Genomic DNA, 17348 nt, shown 5'->3' on the forward strand with positions numbered 1-17348 from the left:
AAAAGGCAACCTCTACAGACTACCCCACAGTTCTCTAAGATTTCTGTTATTACTTTTAAATGACTGTTGAATGCACAGTCAGCACTGCAAAGACGTGGAGAAAATCTTAAGAATTTCACAATAAATATTTATGCTGGCTGTCTTATGTTAATGTTTTCCCTAAAAACAGCCAAGGAAGATGTTGATGTAACTGATCCCACTGAATAAAGAGCCTCACCCCCATTTGCTTCCCATTCGGCTCTGCGTTTGATTGGTGGATCTAATAGAAAGACAGAATGGTCTTGTGCATTCTCACCCTGCCAGGCTTCACAGGGGCCATTGTGGTGTAGGGACACTGAAACTTAATGTTCTCAGTACAAACACATTATAATTCACTCCCACACACACACAATAGCATTGCTAACAGGCATTCTGGAATCAAACAAGCCAAATGAGAAAGCACATGACTATGAATGCAGTCAGTTTATGGAGTTTTTAACATTCAGTTCTGTCTTTCAATCAGAAAAACAAAAACAAATCTAGGTTGCAAACTTGATAAACATTAGCATTTCAAAAAAAATAGTTTGAAGAACTGCTTCTTACTAACAATCAATACAAAATTATCTCTGTCCAGGCTGACTTAAAGAAGGTTAAATTTGCTTTAAAAAGTTTTGCAGAAAAATCCTGCAACTGAATTTTTAAGAGGAAGAGCATAGTATCTTGGAGGGTGGGAAGGTATTCTGTTCAGGAAGATTATATCATTTGCTCTAAGATGTCTAAAATATTTTTTAAAAAAATCACCATCACATAATTTTGTCTTTCAATGGGAAAAGCTTTCAAAGATAACTGGATTATATTGGCTTGTCCAGTATCTACTCTGGTTTGCTCCACCCTGAGAAAATAGCCTAGTGTCAAGTGGGAACAATGCACTGCCTGTGTGAAGGTTAGACCACTAAGATTGTGCATGAGATAAGCATTGTTGGCTGCACACATCTGAATGATAGCTTTTCTCAGTTTTTAACATATTTCATAAGCAGCTTTCCTACGGTCTTTTTTATTCATTAGTGATGAGTGTGACTATGGTGCATTTTCTGACAGCTAACTATGTGACAAAACTGCTGAGTTGGAACAATCTAATGTATGAATCTAGCAACTAACCAGACACTGACTACCTGAGATTTGTTGCTGTGAAGGTGGAAAGATGTCAAAATAGTGCCAGTTTAATAATTAACTTTACAACTAAGATGCCTGGGCTGGTAAACGTTTGTTTCCGGTAGATGGGAATCCTTTTTATTTGCAGGGATATCCTAGCACACACAATAGACCTGACAGGTTCTACTTCCCTCTTCTCAGTCTTAAGTCACAAATGGACTTAGTCAAGCATACTTTCAACTTGCTGCTTTGAACCATATGCAAATCCAGGACTTCATAGGACATAATAAGAAATTTTATTGGTGTATGTGTGTATTCTTGTTCTTTTTTTAACTTTCAAGCAAATTACTGTTGAGTAAAATAATTTCCATCGGGTCAAATGCTAATGTTTTAATTCTAGTGCTTTCCCAAGGACAACAAAACTTCAATGCAACATGAAAGAAAATAATAAATAGTTACTAGGATAGTTTTCATTATTTTTTCAATTGACAAAAGTACTGATTCAACATCCCCAAAGCCAAATTAAGCCTTAACTTCAACAGATATTGCTGAGATACTAATGCTCCAAAATGTGAGGAGCACTCAGGGCTTTTAACAGTGAGTGAGAGCTTTATACTGGGGTTGGTCACTCCTCCCATTGCCTGAACTCTGTCAAAGCCACACATGGACTCTAAAATCCCTTGGCTTCCCTGTGCTTTAATCGGACTCCTAAATTTAGAAAAGGGAAGCTAAATCTGAAAGAGTTTTTATTTTTTTTTATTTTTATTTTATTTTTTTAAAATTTTTTTTATTTATTTATGATAGTCACACAGAGAGAGAGAGAGAGAGGCAGAGACACAGGCAGAGGGAGAAGCAGGCTCCATGCACCGGGAGCCCGACGTGGGATTCGATCCCGGGTCTCCAGGATCGCGCCCTGGGCCAAAGGCAGGCGCCAAACCGCTGCGCCACCCAGGGATCCCTGAAAGAGTTTTTAATAAAGATTACAATATGCTATAGAACAGATGAGCCTTTAGAACTTATTTTTTATGTATGTCACCTGGCATCAGTGAGTTTTTGTTCAAAATATTCTGGTTACATTTACCCTCAGAGTGGTCAGAGTTAGGGAGGAGAGAAATTTCAGAGCATAATGTATACTCTGGTTACTGAGCCACAGATAGAATGGGAATGTGCATATTTTATATAGTATTCTCAAGGAGCAAAGACTTTATATAAGTAGCAGGTATTTGAAAATTATCCAAAACCAGCATTATTTCCTTGAGTTTTTAATAAACCCAAAGTAGATTTAAATTAAAACAGCACCTTTTAAGTTTAATTACTCTTCTCTTTTTTTCAAGTTTAACTTTTAAACTCAAAGTGAACTCTGCCTACATCAAGTTTAGCCTTCGTATACAGAGATCTCTGGGGAGGTTTGAAAATGAAATGAAATGCCCACAGATCTTCAGTAACCGCAGTAACAGTGACAAGACTTAAAATGCCATCCCTGCACCTGACCACATACTGGCCAAAGGGCCAGATCTAAAATGGGAGAAAGAATAGAGATCTATCCTCTATTTCATGACAAGTAAAGAAGAGAAAGGAATTTGATATACTTCATCACATTCAGACTCTCTTTTCCAAACCAAGATGCATAATAAAGAATAATAAAGAAACCAGCTGCTGGTTCATTTGTCAAGGATATGTTTTGTAAATAAAGGACCTAGGAAAGACAGAATGCTATAGGAGGTGGAACAGAGCAGCTGCAAACGCTAGTCTGCAAGGCATGCTACTCTGGGGGCAGGGGAAGCTTTCAACAAATAGGGCATAGTTCAAGAACTTCTTTATTCCACTGGGGTTTGGCAAGTATTGTATTTTCTTTAAAAACTATATTCTGTATGAGAATCTAACAAAATAATGAAATGTGTAATTATTTAAAATAACCACATCAATAAAAGAAAAGCTTAAAATTTCTACAGAGAAGTGAGTTGTCATTAAAAACCACATAATACCCTGACCAACACAACACAGCTTTATGAAAGGTGCTGGGGAACAGAGACATTCTGAGCACAGGGTGGGCACCTGCTGTGAGGGCACAGCCCCCTGGAGCTCATGGTGGGGTGTGTGAGAAACGGGGAAGGCTATGGTTCTATGGATGGCAGAGTTCCCATGGTTATGTGGGCTGGCAGGAGGCTGCTCTGACAGCCAAGGGAGGGAGTAAGCGCTGTCCTGATAGCGGGAAGACCCTGGGAGGACAGCACCCCATGGCTCTCAGGGAGTGCCTTGTACATGGAGAGGAGATGGCATTCCTCCTGGTATACAACTGGGTCACTCACAGGTCCCTCTAATCTGATGCTGCATTTTGAGTTTGTTGTCCTTTCAAGGTCATTTTCCTTTCAACTGAGATCATGGTGTAATCTATGCATCCTACAAAAGACTGGAATCAACGATCAGAAGCAAAGTGCCCATCTAAGCTGTTAATTGTTCAGAGCACAGGAGTTGCAGTATCACTGTCAAAGAGATAGAGAGTAAAATAATTCCCAGAACCAGCAGAAAGAGGCCAACCTTTGAGGATTTCCACCTGCTGGTAAAAGCTCTCTCACATAGATAATACATAGCCCCTGCTACCCCAAACATGGCTGCTTCAAAAGGATGAGAGCTGAGCAGAGAAGCTGTTTGTATGGTAGAAAAAAGTGGTCGGAAAGGCGTCCTTGGCCAAACACTGGTTATCCTAGGAACCTGAACAATAGATAAGGGAAAAAGAAAATGGCAGGGGGAAAAGAAAAGGAGAAAATAATGCTGAACACGAGTGACCTACAAATAGTGGTTACACAGCATGAAAGAAAAACAAAATGAAACCAAACTACCACTGAGGACATTAATGGTTGATCCCACATGTGTGTGCCCACACCACTGTCTGTTCCCGTACATATAAATCCGTAAACATCATGAAACCATACCTAGAGGATCTTGGAGTTCACACAGCAGAGACTTAAGATGTTGCTAACTTGGCTGTCCTGTGAGCAAATGCCCTTGTGCCTGTGAAGGCAGGGGTGAGGGGGTGGCACATGCCACCAAGCAGTGCTTGTCCCCCAGCCCCTGGGGAAGGTACTGAAAGACAAGTTGCCTTTCATTTAGATGGGCAATCATCCTTAATCATTGGAACAAATGATGAAAAAAAATTACATTTCAACATTCTAAGGAAAGAGAGGGAGATACAATAAAAATAAAAAAAATGAATACCAATGAAGACATTTCTGCCATTTTCAGTGGAGGGATTGTAAATACAAAAGGATTCCTTGTTTTCTTAAAGATAGCTAAAGTTTCAAATTAATTGTCATACCTTTAAAAACAATACTTAACAGTCTAGAGGGTACTACCCCAAGATGAGTGTGGCTTTATGAATTTTCCAAGATAAGCTACTAGCAAGAATGGTCACTACTGTAACCTAGATGTTACCTTGTATCAGCTGGTGCCCTGGGTGCTCCCAGGGAACGTGGTTCCACATGGAACCTGAACACCAAGCAGTGCTTTCCCACTGCCTTTCACAGAGACTCTTCTCTTCTTCTCACAGAGGTTGCAGATTGGTTTTATCTTGCTTTTCTCCACAAAAAATAACTCACAGCCTGACCCAGCACATACTAAGAGTTCCCCGTTGTCAGGAAATATACCTCTGGGCCCACGATGTGGGCTGATAGTCTTTCTTCTATTACTTCTATGGTATTTCTGTTCTAGCCGGAACTTTTCTTAGTAGCTGAAATTCCTTTTAAATGATCTGACAGTTCCTCCACATTGACAGTTTTTAAATTTAACATTAACAATGGTGTCCTATGATCACAAGGCCAGGTGCAGAGCTGAATGATGATAAGCTGGCTTCTAAGAGAAAAGTTGGGTGAAGAGAAGAATCTCCTAATTACTGGGGACCTGTGGTCTCTTACACACTTTTAAGCTGTGGCAATAACTCTATTTTGCTAAAGCAGTAAGTTTTTCACATTAACAAAAGTCTTTGGATTTTGAACTTTGAACCTGTCTAGAATTGTTTTTCTACTGGTAAACCACTGGTAAAGCTATATTTACTCAATGTTTCAGTGATTATTTAGCAGTTAGAGAAATTCTACCAGGAACTGACATAAAATCATTGGTTCTTTAATCGAACTGTTTGGGAACAGAGATTAAATTTCAACACCATATATCTCTGTTCAAACTTGGTATCTTCACAGTAACCACACTAAATTCCTCTACTTTGAGGGGGGGACATCTATAATTGCTTCATTTGAACCGTTGATGATTCAAGATAGCCTAAAAATATGAACGAAAATATGGAGTAAGCATATTCCAGGGCTTTTTGTTCATGAATACCTGAGTAAACATTAGATATTAGTTTGCTGGTAGAATTACTGACTGAAGTCTTCATCTCCCCTGTAAAATATCTGTGAAGTCAAGTGGGACTACAAAAGAATCTTTGCAGATGTCCTTTGGTTAGAGGATCTGTTACTTCTTCCTGGCAGGGTCTTACTGTCCTGGGAATCAAAAGCCACTACACCAACCTGGAAATCTTGAGAAAGCAGCAAAACCGTCATCTAGTGCAAACAGCAGCTTTGGCTCCAAGATCATGAAACACACTTGAAAACAATGGACAATGGTTTGTAACGGATCAAAATTCTCCCCTCACACTTCTGCCTTGATAAAATAGTGTGCAGTAGTCAGACTCTAACTTTTTGATAAGTTTTAATGATTTCTAAGTGGACTAATTCCCTTTGAAAAAAAGAAAGCATTCCTTTAATAATAACACATATTTTCAACCACTGATAAATCTTCTGGAAAAAAAAGTACTTTAAAATGAATAAAGAATGGTCAAATGTCATTTTAAGTTACTGTGACAGCTGGTTTTCTTTAGATAGTAAAAACAAAATAAAGCTATTTAAAGTTTGGAAGTTTTTTTTTCTTCCTAATCATCGTCTCAAGAAAGCTAATGATAACATGTCTCTAACTGATCCTCAAGTCACTATCAAGGCTTCCAGCTACTTACAAGAGATCGGGAGCTCTGCTTGGACGGTGGCAGAAACTGTCTTACATTAGTGGGTGTTTCCTTTTCAATGGAATGTCGTCTCTGGGGTGGCTGTCGTCTCTCTGGCTGGGGTGTTGATGATATGGGCAAGAATTTTGGAGGCTCTACAGAAATGAAATTAACCAAACTGGAATGAACTTTCTTACAAAATAAAAATCTTAGATTTTTCAATTTCTAACAGAAAACCCTTTGTCATTTGTGACAAACACAGCATTCAAAGATGAAATGTTTATTTCATTAGAGGCTTAATATTGGCGGTCCTTATGGGGATACCATGAGGATTGTTACAGAAAAATCTTTGCAAGATAAACTTTCCTACAGAAATGGAGAGGAAAAAAGAAAGAATATTTCATAATATTCATTCAAAGTCATACATAAAAACACAACTATCATCTCAGCTTTGTATATATACACACCCTCATGTTATATTCCACAGAATTTGGCAATTACAGTCTCAGGAATGTAAAATATGTGTGAAAATATGTATTCCGCATGTCCAAAAAGACTCCCATGTCATACCAAAATTCTCAAGTGTACAGTCCTTTTAGTTCTCCCTTTTAAAGATGAAATATAAAATTTTTTCCTTCCTGATGTTTATCAAAACATTATTCCTTAGGTTTAAATCAAGCTCTATTTAAATTTTGAAAAATAAATTCCAGTTTTGATGTTAATATTGTACCACTGCTCTCTTCTGCCTAGTAATATTTTGGGATAGTGTTTAAAAGGAGAATGTTTTAGGGTTTGAATGGTTCTGGATTTACACTGTGAAAACATAAGGAGAACATTAGAAATAAATTGTTGCTCACCAAGTTTTTTTTGGTACTTCTTCCTACTCTCTCTGCAAAGTAAGCCTGCTGCAATGTTGTGGATGAAGAAAGTGAAAGTCAATACAAAGTTAAAAGTGATCTATTTGGACTGTCTCACCAAGAGAAATCTAGTGAGAATAAAAATAATACAATTTCCACAACCAAGAAAGATACAGAAATCCATTATGTGATTTAATTGGATCTCTATTATATTTAATGGGCCTGGCCAAACACCAATTATAGATAGTAACCCAAGGTCAGCTCCTAATATTCTTGATATAATCTGATTAAGTAAATCAAAACACTAGTTAAAGAACTTTAATCACTACAAATTCTGTGTGTATAAGAAATCAAGTCAATGTTCTATTAATATCTTAATATGTAAGTATTTTTCTCATAGAAAGTTTTTTCCCATTGTAGTAAAACATACATAAAATATATTTAATGTCTTTATTTTTTTTAAAGATTTATTTATTGTAGAGCAAGAAAGTGCACACAAGCGAGGGGAGGGGCAAAGGGAGAGAATCTTCAAGCAGACTCCCCACTGAGCACAGAGTCTAACACAGGGCTCAACCCCATAACTTAAAACTACTGAGCCATGTGTAGATGCCCCTAGTGTCTTTATTTTTAACTGTACAGTTTGGTGGTATTAGATATTTATATTGTTGTACAACCATTACCATCTTCCATTCCATAACTCTTCATATCTTGTAAAACTGAAACTCTGTAACCATTACAGTAATTTCCCATTCTCCCCTACCTATAGCCCCTAGTAACTACCATTCTACTTTCCGTCTCTATGACTTTGACTACTCTAAGAATCCCAAGTAAATAGAGTCATAGTTTTTTTTTCTTAAGTTTTTGCCTTTTATGTGTAACTGTTGTTTTCCCTTAGCAAAATGTCCTAAAGGTTCGTCAGTGTTGTAGCCTATTGCAATATTTCCCCGTTTTTAAGGCTAAGTAATATTCCACTGTATGGATATTTTATATTTTGCTTAGTCATTCATCCATTGATGGACACTTGGGGTTGCTTCTACATTTTAGCTATTATGAATACTGCTGCTATGAATGTGTAGCTCTTTGAAACTCTGATTTCAATTCTTTTTTTTTCTGCTTTCAATTCTTTTCCTTATATAATCAGAATTAAAATTGCTGGATCACATGTAATTTTATTTTTAAATTTCTGAGGAGTTACACCATACTGTTTTCCACAGCAACCTGTATCATTTTACATTCCAAAAAGTGCACAGGGTTCCAATTTCTCCACGTTCTTGCCAATATTTTTTGTCTTCTAGTTTTTGTTTTGATTGTAGCCACTTTAAGGTGTGGGAGGTGGTAGCTCACTGTTATTTTGATTTGCATTTCCCTAATGATTAATGATGCAGAGAACCTTTCCATGTGCTTGTTGGTCATTGGTATATCTTCCTTGGAGAAATGACCATTTGAGTCCTTTGCTCATCTTTTAATTAGGTCGTCTTTTCTGTTGTTGAGTTTCAGGATTTTCTCTACATATTCTGATATTAATCCTTTATTATATATGTAATTTGCAAATATTTTCTCCTCTTCTGTAGGTTGCCTTTTCATTCTCTTGATAATATCTTTCAATGAACACAAGTTATTATATTCATAAACTCCAATTTGTTCACTTTTAAAAATCAGTGCCTTTGGTGTCATATCCAAGAAGTCTTTCCCAAATCTAATGTCATGAAACTTTTGTCCTGTGTTTTAAGAATTTTATTATTTTAGGTCTTACATTTAGGTCTTTAATCCATTTTGAGTTACTTTTTGTATATGGTGTTAGGAGTCTAACTTCGTTCTTAATTCTTAAAATTAAAAAAAAATTCCTTTAAAGATTTTTGCTTATTTGAGGAAGAGAGAGCAAGCACGAGCAGTGGGGATGGGCAGAGGGAGAAGTGATTCCCTGCTGAGCAGAGGGTTGACTCAGGGTTCCATCCCAGGACCCTGAGATCCTGACCCAAGCCGAATGCAGATAGATGCTTAACTGACTGAGCCACCCAAGTGCCCTTAACTTCATTATTTTGCATGTGGATATCCAGTTTTCCCAGCATCATTTGTTTAAAGACTATTTGCCCATTGAATGGTCTTGGCACACTTGTCAAAAATCTTTTGACCATATATGTAAGGTTTATTCTGAGCTCTATTTCTGCAAAAATGTCATTGTTATTTTGACAGGGATTACACTGAATCTGTAGGTCACTTTGGGCAGTGTAAACATTTTAACAATATTAAGTCTTCCAATCCATGAATACAGGATATATTTCCCTTTATTTATGTCTTAATTTCTTTCAGCAATGTTTTGTGGTTTTTAGTGAGCAAGACTTTCACTTCCTTGGTTAATTCCTAAGTATTTTATTCTTTTTGATACTATTATAAATGGAATTGCTTTTGTAATTTTCTTTTCTGATTGTGTATAGAAATGCAACTGATTTTTTTGTGGTTTTATATTTTGCTACTTTACTGAATTAATTTATTCTAAGAGGTTTGTGTGTGTGTGTGTGTGTGTGTGTGTGTGGAATATTTCAGGGTTTCTTTACACATAAGATCCTATCATCAGAGATGATTTTCTCTCTTCTTTTTTTTTTTCCAGTCTGGCTGCCCCTTACTTATTTTTCTTGCCAAATTGCTCTTACTAGCATTAGCAGTACTATATTGAAGAGACGTGAGGAAAGCAGGCATCCTTGCCTTGTTCTTGTTTCTTAGAGGAAATCCTTTCAGTGTTTACTCACCATGGAGTATGATGTTTGAGGTGGGTTTTTCAATATGGCTTTTATTATGTTGAGGTAGTTTCCTTCTATTCCTAGTTTGTGAAGTTTTTATCATGAAAGGTGTTCAATTTTGTGTTAAATGCTAATTTAGCATCAATTGAAATAATCCTGGGGTTGTTTTTCTTTACCCCATTTATGTGGCAAATTATACTAATCAATTTTTATATGTTGAACCATCCTTGAAGTCAGGAAAAAAATCCCACTTGGTCAGGATATACAATCCTTTTAATATACTGCTGCATTCTGATTGCTAGTATTTTGTTAAAGATCTTTTAAAAAATCAGTATTTGGGGCAGCCCGGTGGCTCAGTGGTTTAGCGCCGCCTTCAGCCCAGGGCCTGATCCTGGAGTCCTGGGATTGAGTCCCACGTCGGGCTCCCTGCATGGAGCCTGCTTCTCCTCTGCCTGTGTCTCTGACTCCCTCTCTCTCTGTCTCTCATGAATAAATAAATAAATATAAAAAAATAATTAAAAAAATAAAAGATCAGTATTTGTAAAGGGTATTGGTTTGTAGTTTTCTGTCCTAGTAGTGTCTTTGTTTGGCTTTTGTGTCAGGACATTGCTGGTCTCATAAAACAGGTTAGAAAGTATTCTCTCCTCTTCAATTTTTTGGAAATGTCTGAGAAGGATTGGTAGTTGTTTTAAATGTTTGGAAGAATTTACCAGTAAGGCATCAGAGTCAGGCCTTTTCTTTGTAGAGAGAGTTTGGGCATACTAATTCAATATCCCTACTACTGGGATGCCTAGGTGGCTCAGTGGTTGAGCGTCTGCCTTTGGCTCAGGGCGTGGCCCTGGAGTCCTGGGATCGAGTCCCACTGTTGACCTCCTAGCATGGATCCTGCTTTTCCCTCTGCCTGTGTCTCTACCTCTCTCTCTGCTTCTCTGTCTCTCATGAATAAATAAATAAAATCTTTAAAAGAAAACAACAATATCCTTACTAGCTATTGGTTTAGTCAGATTTTCTCTTGCTAGGTCCAGCATTTCTAAGAATTTGTCCATCTTACGAAGGTTATCCAATTTGATGGTAATTGTTCATGATACTCATAACTCTTTTTATTTCTATAGAATCAGCAGTAATGTTTCCCCCTTCATTTCTGATTTTAGTAATTTGAGTCTTTTTTCTTAGTCTATCTAGCCAAAAGGTTGGTTAATTATGTTGATATTTTTAGTTTCATTGATTTTCTCCATTGTTTCTCTTTGTTTTTCTCTGGTTTAATCTTTATTATTTCCTTCCTTCTGTTAACTTTGTGTTTAGTTTGTTCTTCTTTTTCTAGTTCCTTAATTTGTAAAGTTTCATTGTTGGTTCATTCATTCACTCCTTCCTTTCTTTTTAAAAATCAGAACATTTACTGTCCAACTAATCACTGAAATTTCTTGTTTTTAATGTTAAGAGTTTACAGTAACAAATTTCACCTTAGCACTACTTCCACTGTGTCCCATAGTTTTGGTACATTGTGTTTTCACTTTCATTCATTTCTAAGTATTTTCTAATCTCTCTGATGGTTTCCTTTTTGAACCACTGATTTTTAAAAAGTGTGTTAATTTCCACAGTTTTGTGAATTCTTTAGTTTTCCTTTTGTTATTGTTTTCTAATTTTGTCCCATCATGGCCAGGGAAGATACTCTGTATAAGTATCCTTTAAAATCTATTAAGACTTAAACTATAACATATGGTATATCCTTAAAAACATCTCACGTACCCTGGAGAAATGTATTGTTGTTGCAGGGAGTGTTCTGGGTCTCTCAGATCTAGCTGGTTCATCATACTGTCCAAGTCCTCTATTTCCTTAACCTCTGCCTTGTTGTTCTTATCCATTATTGTGAGAAGGGTACTGAGGTCTCTATTATTGTAGAATTGCCTATTTCTCTTTCATTTCTGATAGTTTTTGCTTTATATATTTCGATGGTCTGTCATTAGGTGCATAAATGTTAATAATTGTTCTATCTTCTTACTACATTGAACCTTTTATTAACATTGTGTCCTTAATTTGTCTCTTGTAACCTTTTTTTTTTAACTTAAAATCTATTTTGCCTGATATGAATATAGTTTCCCTAAGCTTTCTTTTGGTTATTATTTGCATGGAATATCTTTTCCATCCTTTCACTTTCAATCTGTTTGTGGTTTTGAATCTCAAGGGAGTCTCTTCTAGCTAGCATACAGTTGGATCATGTGTTTTTATTCATCTTGCCAATCTCTAGCTTTTGATTAGAGAGCTTAATTCATTTACATTTAAAGTAATTACTGCTTAGGAGGGACTTTCTCATTGTGCTATTTGTTTTCTATATGCCTTATAAGAGCTTTTGTCCCTCATTTCCTTCATTCTTGTCTTTCAGGTTAAAAGATTTTTTTATAATGAGAAGTTTAAATTCCTTTCCCATTTCTTTTCATGCGTATCCTGTAGCTATTTTCTTGGTGGTTACCATGGAGACTACATTTAACATCCTAAAATTATAACACTTTGATTTGGATTTATAGCAGCTTAATTTCAGTAATGCACAAAAACTGTCTTGCACAGCTCTGTCCCTTTTGGCTGTTGGTGTCACAAAATTACATTTTTATACATGGTCTTCCACAAAAAATGGATTAATAATTCTTTCAAATGTATTAGTCTCTCAAATTATGTAGCAAACCAGAAAGTGCAGTTACAAACCATTGTTACACTATTAGCTTTTCTAATTGTCCATGTATTTTTACTGAGATCTTTATTTCTCTCATGGCTTTGAATTATTGTCTAGTGTCCTTTCATTTCCCCCTGTAGGACTACTGAGCATTTCTTACAGGGAAGGTCAAGTGGTTATAAACTCCCTCAGCTCTTGTTTATCTGGGTATGTTTAAATTTCTTCCTTCCTTTGGTAAATAGTTTTGCTGGATATAAGATTGTTGGTGGACTTTTTTTTTTTTAAGCACTTTGAATATACAGATTTCCTCCACTATCTGAGAGTAGAGCATTTCTGTGAAACCTTCTGTAAGCTGAAATGGCATAAACCAAAGAAGCAATTGAAACACTTTGTAAAAGTGAACATCTTCTTTGGATTTTGATGAATTAGCTAGAACAGGTATTAATGTTGGTCTTTCATAAAAAGTGAAGTGATGGAAAGCAAACTTTCAGATAGTGGGATGGAGAGCTGTATTGGGCCCAGTCTCCTGGCTTCCAAAGTTTCTGATGAGAAATATGCTGAAAATCTCCTTGAGGATCTCTTGTATGTAGGGACTCACTTCTCTCTCGTTGCTCGGTTTTTGGCTTTTGGGATTACAATGTGTCTCAGTGTGGGTCTCTTATAGTAGTTGAGCTGCCTGAATGTTTATATTCATGTCATTCCTCAATCTGGTAAGTCTCAGCCATTATTTCTGCCATGAATCTTTTCTGCCCTTCCTTCTCTCCTCTCCTTCAGGGACTCCCACAGAGCAAATGTCAGTCCACTTGTTGCTGTCCCACAGGTCTCTCAGTCTCTGCTTTTTTCCAATCGTTTTTCTTTCTGTTCGTCGGACCTGATACCCTCCACTGTCCTATCTCCAAGTTTGCTGATTCTTTCTTCTGCCTGCCCAAATCCGCCTCTGAATATTCTAGTGAATATTCAATATTCATTTAAGTCACTGGAATTTTTGGCTCTAGAATTTTTGTTTCATTTTAGGTTTTCTAGCTCTTTATTGATCTTTCCATTTTGTTCGCACATTGTGTTCTTGACTTTCTCCACATCTTCTTTTAGTTCTTTGAACATTTTTATAAAAATATTTTTATTTTTTTTATATTATTTTTTAATAAATTAATTTTTATTGGTGTTCAATTTACCAACATACAGAATAACACCCAGTGCTCATCCCGTCAAGTGTCCCCCTCAGTGCCCATCACCCATTCACCCCCACCCCCCGCCCTCCTCCCCTTCCACCACCCCTAGTTCGTTTCCCAGAGTTAGGAGTCTTTATGTTCTGTCTCCCTTTCTGATATTTCCCAAACATTTCTTCTCCCTTCCCTTATATTCCCTTTCACTATTATTTATATTCCCCAAATGAATGAGAACATACACTGTTTGTCCTTCTCCTATTGACTTACTTCACTCAGCATAATACCCTCCAGTTCCATCCACGTCAAAGCAAATGGTGGGTGTTTGTCGTTTCTAATGGCTGAGTAATATTCCATTGTATACATAAACCACATCTTCTCTATCCATTCATCTTTTGATGGACACCGAGGCTCCTTCCACAGTTTGGCTACTGTGGACATTGCTGCTAGAAACATCGGGGTGCAGGTGTCCCGGTGTTTCATTGCATCTGAATCTTTGGGGTAAATCCCTAACAGTGCAATTGCTGGGTCGTAGGGCAGGTCTATTTTTAACTCTTTGAGGAATCTCCACACAGTTTTCCAGAGTGGCTGCACCAGTTCACATTCCCACCAACAGTGTAAGAGTGTTCCCTTTTCTCCGCATCCTCTCCAACATTTGTGGTTTCCTGCCTTGTTAATTTTCCCCATTCTCACTGGTGTGAGGTGGTATCTCATTGTGGTTTTGATTTGTATTTCCCTGATGGCAAGTGATGCAGAGCATTTTCTCATGTGCACGTTGGCCATGTCTATGTCTTCCTCTGTGAGATTTCTCTTCATGTCTTTTGCCCATTTCATGATTTGAATGTTTGTTTTTTTGGTGTTGAGTTTAATAAGTTCTTTATAGATTTTGGAAACTAGCCCTTTATCTGATACGTCATTTGCAAATATCTTCTCCCATTCTGTAGGTTGTCTTTTAGTTTTGTTGACGGTATCCTTTGCTGTGCAAAAGCTTCTTATCTTGATGAAGTCCCAATAGTTCATTTTTGCTTTTGTTTCTTTTGCCTTCGTGGATGTATCTTGCAAGAAGTTACTGTGGCCAAGTTCAAAAAGGGTGTTGCCTGTGTTCTCCTCTAGGATTTTGATGGAATCTTGTCTCACATTTAGATCTTTCATTCATTTTGAGTTTGTCTTTGTGTATGGTGCAAGAGAGTGGTCTAGTTTCATTCTTCTGCATGTGGATGTCCAATTTTCCCAGCACCATTTATTGAAGAGACTGTCTTTCTTCCAGTCGATAGTCTTTCCTCCTTTGTCGAATATTAGTTGACCATAAAGTTGAGGGTCCACTTCTGGATTCTCTATTCTGTTCCATTGATCTATGTGTCTGTTTTTGTGCCAGTACCACACTGTCTTGATGACCACAGCTTTGTAGTACGACCTGAAATCTGGCATTGTGATGCCCCCAGATATGGTTTTCTTTTTTAAAATTCCCCTGGCTATTCGGGGTCTTTTCTGATTCCACACAAATCTTAAAATAATTTGTTCCAACTCTCTGAAGAAAGTCCATGGTATTTTGATAGGGATTGCATTAAACGTGTAAATTGCCCTGGGTAACATTGACATTTTCACAATATTAATTCTGCCAATCCATGAGCATGGAATATTTTTCCATCTCTTTGTGTCTTCCTCAATTTCTTTCAGAAGTGTTCTATAGTTTTTAGGGTATAGGTCCTTTACCTCTTTGGTTAGGTTTATTTCTAGGTATCTTATGCTTTTGGGTGCAAATGTCAGGGTTAGTTCTTTCTACCCCCAACAATCACAAAGCATTTGGAATTCCCTATTCCAGGTTCAGTGTATTTTGGGCGGAATCTGATGCTAGCTCTTTTGTACCAAAGATACTCACTCTTCCTTGTGGACACAGCCTCTGCTAAGGGATCTTCAAGGAAGGAAGGAGATACACTGCTGCTGCTGGTAGACTTGTGCAGAGTTTCTTCCTGAGAAAGGTATGGGCAGAGAAATAGAAGACTTCTAAGACATTAGTGCTCTCATGCTGATAACATTTTACTATTAAAGATTTATTTTAATGTGAGGCCCTGAATTATGTCAACAGTTCAAGGCAAACAACACAAACTAGGAGAGATCTAAGATTAGACAGATCTGGATTTGTGTCTTGGCTTTGTCCCTCATTAGAGGGACATGATACATAAAGTTTCTTGCCTCAGTTTCGTCATTTGGTATTTAATGCCATTTTTACACTGTGCTATTGGATCAGATGAGATAATACACTCAAAATGCTTAATACATTATGAGTCACACAGTAAATGGTAGTTAATATTATTATTAGGGGAATACTTAACACATTTATAAAAGTAGTAGATTGGTAGTTGCATGAAGGTGGATGCTATGTGTCTCATTCATTGTTGTTAGTAACAAATCCATTGTTAGTAAGTAATGAATAAATATTAATATTTATTGAATAAATGGATGAAAATAATTCAAAGAATGTCATATGAATCTAGAAAAATATCTACATTATGCAAAATAACATTTAAATTCCTATTACCAGTGAGAACAGACCTTCTTAATAATTTGTTTCAGATTATATCAAGATAAAGTACAGTATTTATTCATGAAAAACTTACTACCTTCTATGTGATTGAGGATGTACATAAACTACCTGACGATGTATTTCTATAATATCTACAGAAAACTGCTAAATATTTTTAAATGTGGAAGAAAGAAAATTAGATTAAAATATTCACCTATGATTATGTGAGACAAATAGTGAAAATTCTCTCTGATCTACTTAGTTAAGGTGACTTTAAGAATTAATTTTGCCATTCACAAAAAAGTGTCCTCACCTAAAACCTACTTCTGAAAGCACAGGTTTCAAAAAAACTACAATACAAAGGATCTGTTCAAAGAAAAGGAGATGAAAAAGGCAATGTAAACCATACAGTGCAAACAAAGGAGGTCTGAACAGTGACCTCCTCACTCTTGGTACATACCATGAAAAACAAATCAAGCAATGTAACCAAAGCCTCAACTCCAGACACAGTGTAGAGGTCACACAAATCTCTGGAAAAGCTAGCAGGCAACTAGAATGACCTCCTTCTGCTTATGGACGGTCAAAAGAAATAAAAGCTAAGAGTATCTCTTACGAAAAGAGAAAGGAGCCATATACAATACTCCCAAATGATTATGAGGTGAGGTGGGTGTCACCCTGATTTCAACAGCAGAAACCATGCCCCCACCTCACATAACTTAGCCCATCTTTCTCAGAAACACTTCTAAAGCCCAATTTTACAGAATTCTGAGCATGTCCTTACCTTCCACACCACTCCTCTTTACTGCTTTGACCTGCTCCCACTGTGAACAACTAAGAGCCCATCCTAGGGCACCCAGTGAGTACAAGTCGGTCAGTAAGAAACAGAGAAGTGATGAGGATACTGTCATGGTTCAAGGCCTTTTGGGATTTGTGCCTAGAAGTTATTGATGGTCCTCTGCCCCTGTATGTCCACCACAGGCAGCTGCACCCAATTTCTCACTACTTGAAAACTAATCTTCATTAGGATTAGGTAATGGCCCAGAGGAATCACAAAGACCCTCAGAAAGTGCCAGGAGATCTGGGAAGTCAGATTTCGAGAGAGAGAGAGAGAGAGAGAGAGAGAGAGAGAGAGAGAGGGGGGAGGGGGAGATGGAGGGGGAGAGGGAGAGGGAGAAAATGTGGGTGTAGATGCCTGTTTGGCTTGCCCTGTCATGTCCACTCCCTTGACCAAACACTTTCTCCTGGCTGGGGGATCCTGATGGGCTCTGATCTCTGAAACT

The 17348-nt window shown here is 37.3% G+C and overlaps 1 protein-coding gene across 4 annotated transcripts in view; it reads right to left on the reverse strand.

Annotated features, from left to right (window-relative positions):
- The window catches only part of SPIRE1 (spire type actin nucleation factor 1), a 199416-nt gene that overhangs the window by 7435 nt on the left and 174633 nt on the right, over positions 1-17348 (reverse strand). For 3 of the 4 annotated variants that reach the window (XM_055324055.1, XM_055324058.1, XM_055324057.1), the window contains 3 exons: positions 15424-15514; positions 6134-6276; positions 3670-3843 (listed from right to left, as the gene is read on the reverse strand). In XM_055324055.1, the coding sequence (XP_055180030.1) occupies positions 3670-3843; positions 6134-6276; positions 15424-15514 (408 nt within the window). The remainder of the gene's footprint in view (positions 1-3669; positions 3844-6133; positions 6277-15423; positions 15515-17348) is intronic. The other variant, XM_055324056.1, reaches the window with a different exon arrangement.

The sequence above is a fragment of the Nyctereutes procyonoides genome, unplaced genomic scaffold, assembly GCF_905146905.1.
Source record: "Nyctereutes procyonoides isolate TBG_1078 unplaced genomic scaffold, NYPRO_anot_genome, whole genome shotgun sequence".
NCBI classification, from domain to species: Eukaryota; Metazoa; Chordata; class Mammalia; order Carnivora; family Canidae; genus Nyctereutes; species Nyctereutes procyonoides.